At 40.3% G+C, this 12500-nt stretch overlaps 1 protein-coding gene across 7 annotated transcripts in view; it reads right to left on the reverse strand.

Annotated features, from left to right (window-relative positions):
- The window catches only part of ZC3H14 (zinc finger CCCH-type containing 14), a 39837-nt gene extending 28398 nt beyond the window's left edge, over positions 1-11439 (reverse strand). For 2 of the 7 annotated variants that reach the window (XM_025295123.2, XM_025295122.2), the window contains exons 1-8: positions 11266-11439; positions 10875-10917; positions 5497-5611; positions 3286-3326; positions 2657-2852; positions 1879-2308; positions 1189-1349; positions 619-719 (exon numbers count right to left, since the gene is read on the reverse strand). In XM_025295123.2, coding sequence (XP_025150908.1) covers positions 619-719; positions 1189-1349; positions 1879-2308; positions 2657-2852; positions 3286-3326; positions 5497-5611; positions 10875-10917; positions 11266-11301 — 1123 coding nt within the window. In that variant the 5' untranslated portion in view covers positions 11302-11439. The remainder of the gene's footprint in view (positions 1-618; positions 720-1188; positions 1350-1878; positions 2309-2656; positions 2853-3285; positions 3327-5496; positions 5612-10874; positions 10918-11265) is intronic. The other 5 variants (XM_025295128.2, XM_025295125.2, XM_025295124.2 and 2 more) reach the window with 4 other exon arrangements.
- Between the last annotated feature and the right edge of the window lie 1061 nt (positions 11440-12500).

The raw sequence follows: 12500 nt of genomic DNA on the forward strand, positions 1-12500 counted from the left end.
GAGTTTCCTGTAAGATATTATAGCTCATTCTTCTCCTCTGTTTTAAAAACGTGGTAATACTTTATAATCTTTCATAAAACCATTTAGTACTTCCACTAGGACTGGGGCAAGAACATGAGTCAATTCTCTGCCTCATATTCCATTAACAGGTTTTATTGAAAGGAAAGAAACCAACTTGTTCATATGCTATACAAATTTTTCTAATTCCCACCGATTCTGGATTTTGCTCCCTTTCTTTTTTTTTTTTTTTTGTTTTGTTTTGTTTTAAAATATATTCTAGTAATTAAAGAAATAAAACAGTAGAAGACATAGATGAAACATACAACATAAATGTATATCTAACGTTGGCTATAATGCTATAAACATGAAAATCTCTTATTTACCAAAATTCCTTTTAAGATTTCCATTATATATTTTACCCTTATTAGAAAAAGGGAATAAAAGGCATTACAGTTGCTCAAAGAACTAAGTTCTACTGATGGCTGAGAAGTTTCTCACAGTGGTCACATCTCCTTTTAATCATTCTCGCCTTGGCCCTAATGTTTAGCAGGCATCTTTATCACCACTTGAGGAGCGATCATGTACAGCTTACTCAGGAATTACAAATATTCAAATTACCTGTAGAATAGTTAGTTGTTTTTGTTACAGATTCTTGAGCTTCAGATATAGCCTTCAAAATTAGATTCTTGTTAGCTTGTTTAGAAGGTGGAAGTGACGGTCTGAAAAAGAAAGGTATTTTAATTGAACTTTAGATTGGAGTTCTTTACATGCTAGCCATCCACTGTATCTTTACTACAGCCTTCTCTGGTCTGGAACAGACTAGCTGTAGTCTTTAGGAAATACCAACTGGACTGGAACCTTATAACTTTTCAAACAACAGATTTGGATCAGCTTTCCTCCCACCCATGTTATGGTTTTTAATGGAAAAGATTACCAATGGAAAAGTCACGTGTGTGTGTTGGTCACTCAGTCACGTCCGACTCTGTGACCCCATGGCTCCTCTGTCCATGGCATTCTCCAGGCAAGAATACTGGAGTGGGTTGCCATGCCCTTCTCCAGGGGATCTTCCTGACCCAGGGATGGAAGTCTTACATGGGATTAAATTTGTACTTTCATGATGTCCTCTTCAAGAAACCCAGAAGACTCTATCAGGCAATGAAAGGTTAATTTACAGACATGCTCAGGTACCTCCGTTCAGGCTTCGCTGGCACTGACACACTGCTGGAGATGCTTCCTGTACGGGACCCACAATCATCGTCTTCCTCCTCCTCTTCTCCGTCGTGACTGAATTTTTTTACTTTAACAACTGAACTTACCACAGGCAACTTTCTCTTCCGAAAGTTTTCTTCCTGCAATCATATAAATTTCCACTTACCTCGTCTCAGAAGATAAAGTTCTACTACAGAATACTTAATAAAGAAAAAGCCAAGCAATATTAAGAATTAAGTTCATGGGCTATTTCCCTGCTTTCTTATATAAATAAAAGTAATATCTCTAATAATCAATCTTAAGCTAAAGCAAAAAGTGCTTTACTGTCATTCATACATGGCAGCATACAATACTGTTGAGGAAGCCAGTGAAGTGGAGTTCCCCAATTGTTTACTATAGCCATGAAGGATCTGACCTAAAATCCTCCCAAAATTATACCGTAAGGTTAAAGCTATCTCAAATGTTAGCATCCTAGGAAAATAAACAAGATGCAAAATGTCTGTAGAAGCCAGTTGTGGAGAGGAAAATGAGACTGGTGTATTATGTTGAGCAGCTCAGAAATCAGTTTAAAACAAACTTGCAATATGTGATGTTATTTCATATACAACTTACAATTAAGAACGGACAATTTTCAGCAGAACAGCGCAGAATTCAAAAGTATATACAAACCTCAATACTCATCTTTTCTGCGTTGCTTCTGAAGAAGGGACTGTAAGTCTCTTCTAAGCTGTTAAGCACTTCTGGTTCACACAAGCGTCCTGTTTCATACACCCGGCTGCTCTGAATATCAAGTTGCTTGGCAGCATGAATACTGTTTTGCTGCTGCTGAAACTGCAACCTGTTTAAATGAGCACCACTGTCCGTGTTTCGACTTGCAGGTGGTCGATAAATTTCCATAGAAGGGCGAGAAGAACCGTATGTAAGTGTCACTGTGGTTTTTTTCTGAGATAAGGGATTCTCCTGCACAAAATTGAGGTCTTCATCAATGAGATCATCTGGTTCTGGCTTAATATCAATCACATCTTCAGAGGGTGCTAGCTCCCTCAAAGGTTTCACTGTGGACATTAGTCGGGTTGCAGCTCCATCATCGTAAGTCTGTCTGTTAAAAAATGAAAACAAAACCAAAAGGGTGTGTTACTTAGTTTAAAGCAGCATCTTCCACTATTCAAAGACTAGTCAGATACATCTTAAGGAAAAAGTATAGATAATAACTTTATGTATTCTATTAAAAACTACTATGAAATTGCATTCCTTTTTTTACTTTGATTTACTACATTTTATGCAAAATATAATCATTCTTTGGTCTTATCTTTATTTTATCCCAAAAAACTGCTCCCAACCCCTTCAATATTTTCAAAATGTCTGAAAACAGCAACTTAAAAGACATATTAACTAATGTAAATGTCACACACACCCATCTGCCCATAGGTCTACACAGAACTCTTACCTGACATTAGGGGCTTTCTGCTCCTGTGAACTTGTAGAAACTCTCGACTCTCTTCTTCCAGGTCTCGTGCTAGAAACCGCAAGAGGTGGCACTGCTGCTTCGTGCCTTCTCTCATCTCCTCGACTGCAACTGCTCTTGCTGGAAGGCACGTTACCATCAAAGAGGCTGGTATCAGAAGCCTTCAGACTGGAGGGGTCTAGAAAGAAAAATACATGGTCCCTTTAAGCTACATTGATTACTTAAAGGCAATAAATATGTGTGCTTGACAACATATTTAACGGCTGAACATTATTCCACAGTGATATAAATTTATCCAATTCATTATTACTGCACTTTTATGTAATTTTCAACACTGAGACATCCTTGAAGCTAAATCATTGCGTACATCTATAATTATTTCCTTAGGATAAGCTGCCTAGTTTCACTATCTTTACTTAAACTGTCTTCAAATTATATTAAATTTATTGCTCTTAAATTCATAAAAACATGTGCTTCCTTAAAAAGTTTAAATGAACTACTGTTTTCAAATTCATGGATTTTTTTCCCAAAGCAGTATAAATAACTTTTGAAAAACAGCCACATTACAGCAAATTCCAGAAAAACCCAGACATGACTTTTATGAGCCTTACCGGTCGTTACAGAGCGGAGTTTATCTAATACACCGTGAAGCCTAAAACACAAAAACAAACCCAAATGTTAAAGCTTCCTTTTATCATGAAAGGCTGGATTTCAACTGTCACTCTAAATCTGACATTACAGGTCAATTCTTCGGTATTAAAAGAAAGTTTTACGTTTTTTCTAAAAAAGGCTTTATATAAACACTGTAGGATAATAAAAAGTCTTATTTTTTTCATCACTATTTTTGTCATCTAGCCTCTGCAAAAATAAGGGCAAATATATCATCTGACCACACAGTCTTGATCCACAAAGCATAGTATTTTGTTTCAAAAGTACAAAAGATTCAAGGTAGTTTATGATAAAATAAGACAAAATACCATAAATATGTAATAGAACATTGCTAAAATTGTTGAAAGCACTGTTTATTTTTTATCTACTTAGATGGCATCTATTTTTTATCTACTTAGATGGCATCTAGAAGAACCTAATTCTGCGAGGTGAAAAACTTAATTTGAAAATTACTACATCATCATTTTACTGTATTATTTTCAAAACTAATGCTGTAAACAAACCACCATCTTACTTATAACAATCTATTTTAGTAGTTATGTACAAGGCAAATTTGCCTAACAATCCTTCTAGGAGGCCGTGCCTTCTGAAAATACTACAATAATGTTTCACCCAGAACCCAGTCAAATGCCACTGTCCCCTAAGACACCGTTGTTGCAGGGCTCCAAAGAATAAGAATGGTCTGTCTGTGGTTGGTGCTGATGGATGCTTAAGAAAGCAAAAGGGTCAGAAGAGGGATACCATTACTTTTATTGGAACATGTTAAAGAACTAAATTTACGGTAAAATGAAAGAGTGGAACTGATTTTAAATTCAAACTCAGTTCAGTTTGTTTATGTTAAGAAATCTGTCTAACTCCCTCAAGTTATCTGAGAAAGAATCTACTAGGTCAATCTCCCATATTAGTGGGACTCAAAGGGATCCGAATGTTGAACCAAAGTCCAGTCATAAAAAATGTGCATGAAACAAAACAAGGACCTGAACTGCTTAAGGCTTTAATCAAAAAAAAAAAAAAAGCAATACTCATTATAATGTTAATTTCCCCAGTCAAAAGCACCACAACCTCCCTTAGGCTTTTGGTAAACTCTGAGGACAAACTGTAGTAGGTGGGTTAAGCCACCCACACTGCAGGAGTGCAGGGACCAAGTCCCTTGATGCGCCCATGGGATGCACACTGCACCCAATGCTCTTCAAAATGTGTAACATAAACCCAGAGAATTCGGTGTGGAATTTCAAGAAAGCTTCATGATAGTTTTAAAGGATACAGCTGCCTGCTGGGGCAAAAACGCCTTTAAGAGGAACTCTGGTTTAATGGCAAGTCAATCAGTTTCACGTCCCTCCTCATCGCCTCTCTCATCTCCCAGTCTCTTGCTATTCAAATTAAGCCGGCCACTCTGCTCAGGCAACTTTGCTCCATCGTCACTCACTCGTGCCGAACTGGTGGTTTCCAGTTTACCCGAGTCCTTCCTGCTCTGTTCTCAGCCACATCGTTACCCTCCCCAGCTCTCACTCTACCTCAAACCTGACACAAGAACCTGGTCTCCCTTCTTAAGTTGGACCTCATGCTTTCAATCAGTATGCTCAACTAAAGGAATGTGTGGTTTGAAAAAGAACGTTGAAAAATTATAGTATTAATTTATATTTGAACACAAAGCCAATTTCAAAATTTCAAACTTTAAAAAAATGATTTGAAACTTTGTAAAAAAAACTTTGCCCCCTAGATTATTAGCTCATTGGAGAAAGCAATTTAAGAAGTCAACCGAGTCCAAAAAACATCTATAACTGGCTTTGGTGGAGGAAAAGGAATGATAAAACGCTCAAGTTTAGAAAGAAACAGTGACTACAGTCAACACATACTGAGGACTTGCTATGGGCCAGGCACAGCTGTAAGCACATGTATTAGCTCATTTAATTTTCACAACCACCCCATAAAGGTGATTTACTATTCCCATTTCGTGGATGGAAAAACCAAGGAAACAGGCAGATTCAGGATTCAACCTTGGCAGTCTGGCTCCAGAGGCTGTGCTCTCAACGCTTACAACCTACCTCACAAGGCTAAATCTGACTTTCCTGTCAAGAACCATGTTGCAGACAGAATACCTGCTCTTGGCTCGTGCCAAACTTTGTTCTGAGGGTAAATATTCAGAAACATACCATACGGTGAATCGAATTGTGTTGTTCCCTAGAAACAGGGACAGGTCCTCTGTCATTTGGTCCTGACTTTTCTTGTTGGCCACCATCACCATAATGTAATCAGGAAGTTCTTCATCTATTTAAAAGGAAAAGTATATAAAGACTTTTTATGCTTTCCTTAACATTTTCTTCTACTTGAAGTTGACGTGCTTGAAAGAATACCTCAGCTCTACTGGAATTACGATGGTTTAAATGTATAGCTTTCTCTTTATTCCACAGGTATTTGAATTACTAGAAGAACAGGAATTAGGAATAACCAATGAACACTTATACAACTAAATATTCTGAATCACAGTATCAAGCTTGAGAGAGCATTCACTTCTTTTAATCTTTTTAGTAATGCTCATTCATTTCAGACAAGCTTCCAGAAAGCATAGTGGACATTTCTCAAGAATAATATTGAGTTGTTTAGTTCTGTATTTCAAAATGACACTCATTTTTCAAGGAACACCTTTATCCTTGGTAAAGGCACATTTCAGTTAGGGTAACAAACTGGCAGAAACATCAAGTAAACTAAAATGATCCCAAAATTCTCCATCATTTAAAAAATTATATCTTAAAAAGATTAAATAATTTCTACTCAACTCACTGTTTCATTCTTACACCCTAACAGACCAAAAACAAAACAAAAAACCACCACAGTAAAAACAAAGCAAAAGCCATTTATCAGGAATTCTGATCCCTACCAAAAACAATTCTTTTAGATTCTTTAATACCTTAAATATTCATAACATTTCTATGTAGGCAGGAAGGTTCATTTCAGAAGTACTATCAGACATTTGTTTCAAGAAGAAATATCAAAAAATCTAGTTCAAGAAAAGCACAAATATAATGTGAAGATGGATCTACAAATGGAAACAGAAATCAGAATACTTGCTGGAAGCATGCAAGTCAACCTGAGGATAAAAGCAAGAACAAGCAGCCATTCATTTATTATTTCTTTGTAAAGTATCGAAAGGCTCGACTGCTTTCTGGCAACTTCAGTCAAAAAGCCCCCTCCCTTATTTACGCAGTGTCCCTCCCATAGGCTGCCACTGGTAACCCAAAAAAGGAAAACAAGCCGCAGTGCTGCGGCAGCCTTGACACTTTTTCTCCCTCATAAAGTCACTAATGAAAACAAATAGGCTGTTTTCTGACACTATATAAAATTTTATATAAATGAGATCGGTGATTGCTCTGGCAAATGGTGGGGACATGGAAAGATGGGAGGGAGGGATACAAAGGAGCTCCAAGAAAATCCAAAAGGAAACTTTGGGAGTGATAGATATGTTCATTAGCTTGATTATGATGTATACATATCAAGACACAGCAAACTACACTTTAAATGGGTGGTTATGGTATACAGTTATATTTTAACAAAAATGTTAGAAATTCATAATATGAAAAATAAGATAATGAAAAGTAAATGTGTTCATGATACATTCCTACAAAATTCTAATAGCATCATCTGAAATCTATGTACTGAAAAACTGCAAAATGCTGAAGGTTTCTGCAAGCTTATACGTCTAAAATGTAAACTGAAGGCTGCTCTGAGCTGTAACTGCCACCTCCCTGAAGCATTCCATTTTGGACAAACACATGAATGAAACCTTATCAACTCTTAGCAAAAAGCTGTTCAGTTTTGTATCCCACCCAATGGTTTGAAAATAGATACTCAAATATTTACTAAAGGATCGTTTCCATAACCTTAAAGGTTTTAGAATTCTAACACAAAGAAAGGGATTAGAAAGTTACTCTTTTCAGGACAATTATGCATATACATACAAATAATTAAGTAGCTAATTGTAAATGAATAACGTATCAGTTCAGTTCAGTATCAGTTCAGTCGCTCAGTTGTGTCCGACTCTTTGTGACCCCATGGACTGCAGCACACCAGGCCTCCCAGTCCATCACCAACTCCTGGAGTTTACCCAAACCCATGTCCATTGAGTCGGTGATGCCATCCGACCATCTCATCCTTTGTTGTCCCCTTCTCCTCCTGCCCTCAATCTTTCCCACATCAGGGTCTTTTTATTTAAATTTTTTATTTAAATATCTTTGTATTTAAAATATCTAATGGTGATCCCTGTTTACCCACTTAATCAACATTTATGAAAAAAATTAGGCACTCAGCTAGGCCACTGGGACACAACCAATATGATGTCTCTGCCCTCAGGAAACATCCAGTTAAGAAGCAGAGGCAAACAAGCTGAGAAGCTGTGCTGACCTGTTAACAGCACAGATCAGTTCTACAGAAGCGTACAGCAGTGAATCCTGTTCTTCTGTTAGCTCATCAAGTTTCTATTATAAGTAATAACAGAAACATCAGGGACCAGGAAGACTTGAGTTCTTGGGTCTTGTATCTGCTGCTGACCAAGCTTATTTAGCTCTCCCAAGATATTTCATTTCATTATTTATAAAAAGAAGTAAATTACTTGCCATCCCCACTTCAGCATTGTGTTCAGGTAACAGAAATATATGAAAATACTTTCAAAACTATAAAATATATGGTATCTTCACTACATTTCACACTGGACTACAGCAAGTTTGTAATCAGCTTTTTAAGAGGCTTAAAATTCTTGTTGAGATTTTTTATAAATGATCAGAATCACCACTATGATTGAAGGTCAACCCAATTAACATGTCTTTATGCTTTCATGTGCCACAATGAAGAAGGTTCTCACTGCAGGTTTTCTGTGGATTTCTTTTTTACTTAAATCAAGTTCCTGGCACAAAGCTGGCATCCATTAAATGCTGAATGAATAAAAGAATAAATCAATGCTGGTTCAGCTTCATCTTTAACCTCTAAGCCTCAATTTTCTTATCTGTTAAAGTCTAATAACAATCTTGACAACAAATAATTAGTATGTGGCCAACCATCTGGTCTCAGGGTGCCCTTTATACCACTGAAAATTATTGATGATCCCTAACAGTTTTTATTCATGTGCGTATATCTACTGATATTTATCATATGAGAAACTAAAACTGAGAATTTTTTATTAATTCGTTTAAAATAACATACCTATCCCATTAACAATAAAACTGTATTAATAATATATTTATCAATAACTAAATTTTCCAAAAGAAAATGCAAAAAATAAGTTATTTTTATACATTTCTTAAACATCTGGTTTAAAAGAATTCTAATTTCTACTTTTGCATTTAATCTCTTGTATGTTCTACATGAAGAATGTGAAGAAAATCTGATCTCACAAGATATGCAATTGAAAAATGAGTATTTTGGTAGCCTTTTCAGAAAATGTGGATATTTTTCTGTGACACTACACCAAAAGTCAACAAGCAGTAGTTTTTTCAAGGTTAGCAGCAATACCGAAACAAAACTTTATCACTGTCTTTTTGTACTTTGTTACATGAAAATCCATTGATCCATTCTGTACTTTCAATGAATTTTTTTTTCCCTATGCAATTTTTTTTTTCCTATGCAATTTTAAAACATCTCACATTGGTCATTTGAAAAAATAATGGTCCATGAGCTATACAAACCACTGCCATGGTGGATACCTTTCATTATTTAACATAGAAGAATCACTTGCTGATATTATCACACTGTCAAATTTGCAGAGGAAGACACAAATTTTCCGAAATTCCAATTTTCATTCGAAAGCTCAACCCTTTGTCACTGGCAACAAAGTCTATTAATTCTTTATCTTTGCTCACTTTCAAGAAAAATGACTGCCAAATACCCCAATGTATGGAACTAGCATGTCAGTCCTTCTTAGAAGTTAAAAATGATGTTCTAAAGGGTAAAGTGGGGGGAGGAGATAGATAAATTTTAAGTACGTGATTAACACAAACCAACTACAATATATAAAATAAATAAGTAACAAGGATTTGCTGTAGAGCCCAGGGAACTCTAAAGTTTTGTACAAGTGTGCAATGGAAAATAATCTGAAAAAAGTACATAATTGAATCACTGGGCTGTATGCTTAAAGCTAACACAATATTGTAAATCAACCAAACTTAAAAAAATAAAGTTCTAAACAAAAAAAAAGAAAAAAAAAATTCCATGAAAAAAAAAATGGCTAGTTCAGTTCTCAACCCAATCACACACATTTGTTTCAAGACAATCCATCACGCTTCTGTATGGCAGAAACACTTTGAGTAAGTACTCCCTATTTCCTAACACTGCATATTAAAAAGATGTAATCAAAGACAAGGTTTAAAAAACTATTTTATCACTTATCTTCTTAAGTGAAACTAGCCTTTTTTTTCCTTTGTAATTGCAAGTGGAAGGGTGGTGAAGAATACTGTGATTTCTTGTGAAGTCTGGCCTGAGATGCTGACTCAGGCTAAGGTACCTGTCGTTTTACTCACCACTTTCGCACAATCCAAATGCCAGCACAGCGAATATCTTGTCAGTACTAATATGAAAATAATTTTGACTTCAGCGACTCCTGGGGTCTTCCACAGCTCGAAGGTGACTGTCATGAGTGTGAGCTATTATTTTTATGTGATGTGAAGTCGCTCAGCCGTGTCCGACTGTTTGCGACCCGTGGACTGTAGCCTACCAGGCTCCTGCGTCCGTGGGGCTTTCCAGGCAAGGGTTCTGGAGTGGGTCGCCATTTCCTTCTCCAGAGGATCTTCCCGACCCAGGGAGCGAACCGGGTCTCCTGCATTGTAGGCACACGCTTTACCGTCTGCGCCATCAGGGAAGTCAAGTATTTTTACAGGAGGCACCCGCTTTGGAGCCAAACAGACCCAGGTCTCGATGTATAAAACCCTGCTCAAATCAAGCACTCAAAGCCTCAGTTTCCTTGCTTGTGTAATTCAGGATATTACCACTTACCTTTCACCGTTCTCCTGGGGATTACGGTGACCTAATGCATGTAAAACAACTTTAAGCACAGTGCCTGGCCCAGAGTCAACACTCAAATTATAAAACATTAAAAAAAAAGAAAAGAAAAGAGCTTACTGTGGGGAGGTAAGAAAAAAACCGACAGGAAAAATTACAGAGACCCGAAAGTAAACCTCAACGAACCATGAGAGAGGCAAGTACCGAAAAGCATCAAACGTTCAGATGCAAAACAGTAACCCAGAAAAATAAAACGCAAACAAACACGAAGGAAAACATGACAGAGCCTCAACAGAAGAAGATAAACAATTTTAAAAACACCGTCCTAGGAAGGGATGTGGGGGACGGTACAAAACACAGACACTAAACACGCCGCACGCAGAGCCTCCAATAACAAGACTCAGGAAAGCAAAGGCACCCAGGGAGGGCGAGGTCTGAAGGTAAAAAGGGCGGCTGTCCAAAATCAGAGGTCTGGCAGGAAAAAGGCGGTCACTCGAGATGAAACTCGCCGAACGCTCCACAGTCTGGTAGGCTAACAGCAACTTACCGACGTAAGCTCCTAATTCTTGCAATTTCCCCTTAATGGCACTCTGCGGGCGAAAAGACAGACAAGCGAGTGAGAGACCGGCGGCCCCGGGGAACAGCCCGGCCGCGGCCCGGAGCCGACTCGGCGGAGCGCGCCCCGCAGGCGCCCCGGCCGCCCCGCCCGGGCCCTCCGCGCCTCCCCGCGCCCCCCGGGGGCTCCCGCCTCACGGCGGCAAGGCTCTCCGAGGCCGCGGCTGCGCCCAGGCCCGCGGCGGCCCCGCAGGAGCGCCTCCAGCGCCGAGCAGGCCGCGGCGCCCGCGCCGGGCCCACCGCCCCCGTTACTCCTGACGACCGCGCGCCCGCCGCCGCCCGGCCTCCCGCCTCGGCCCCTCACCCGCCGACGCGGGCCTCACCCGGATCTTACGGCTGATCTCCGTGCCGATCTCCATGGCTCCGCGGCGGGAAGCGGCGGGCACTGCGCGGCGTCCCGCGGACCAGGGGCCCGGCGCCGGCTTCCTCGCCCGCAGCCAGACCGCCACCGCCGCTCCCGGCCGCGCGCTCTGCGTGACCCGCCCCCACAGGCTCGAGCCCCGCCGCGCGCGCCTGCGCCTGCGCCTGCGCACTGGGGCCCGCGGGGGCGTGCGCCCTGGCGCCCTCTGCTGGCGGCGCGGAGAGCGGCGGCCAGGGCTTTCCCCCGCCTCTCCCGGCACGTGGGTGACTTTCCGACCTTCCGTCTCCTCGCCCGCACTCCCCGTTGGAATTTAAGTTACGTTTAAACGTGCCAGGGAAGGATCCCTGGCTTTGGTGTGAGATCTGAATTTGAATCCAGCCTTCACTTGCGGTTTAGTGTGATGCTGATTTGGATATTCGGTCTCCAGTCAATTTTCCTACGTGTGATATAGAGGCTGCCTCCCAGCGGTTGCATTATAATCACACTTGGAGGGAAAAATGGAATACCCAGTGCCTCACAGCCAATGCATCACAGTCGTTTCTTTGATGCCACAACTACCCTGGTTCTCCTATGTCTGGTTCTGCCTCTCTGCTCCCTCATCCCTCTGTGGCCTTTTCCCCAAATTAAATCTTAATCTTGCTGCTCCTCTCTCTGAAATCCCTTTCTTAGGAGAAATCTTTAATTGTCAGGACTTACACTCTCACCTTTGTAATGATCATAGTTGAATATTCCATCAGCCTTGTTGTTCACTTGCTCAGTCGTGACTGACTCGAGACCCCATGAACTGCGGCATGCCAGGTTTCTCTGTCCTTTACTAGCTCCTGGAGTTTACTCAAACTCATGTCCATTGACTCAGTGATCTCATCCAACCATCTCATCTGTTGCCTCCTTCTCTTCTTGCCCTCAATCTTTCCCAGCAAGAGGGTCTTTTCCAATGACTCGGCTCTTCGCATCCCGTGGTGAAAGTATTGGAGCTTCAGCTTTGCGGGGAGCTGCCAGTGAGAACCGGGTCCTTTGTCCGAAGGACACAGCTCTGGGAGCTGCCTCAGTCCTTGAGGGTTTGCTTGCAAACATAGCTCTCTGTCCCGCCACCCCAGAGATTAGGCGCTTATTTACTGCAGGCAACTGGAGTTCTGTGCAAACTTCTCACGCACAGAGAAATGTTATCTGGTGTAAGAAATAATAACAGGGTGCCAT

This window comes from Bubalus bubalis, chromosome 11 (genome assembly GCF_019923935.1).
Source record: "Bubalus bubalis isolate 160015118507 breed Murrah chromosome 11, NDDB_SH_1, whole genome shotgun sequence".
Lineage (NCBI taxonomy): Eukaryota > Metazoa > Chordata > Mammalia > Artiodactyla > Bovidae > Bubalus > Bubalus bubalis.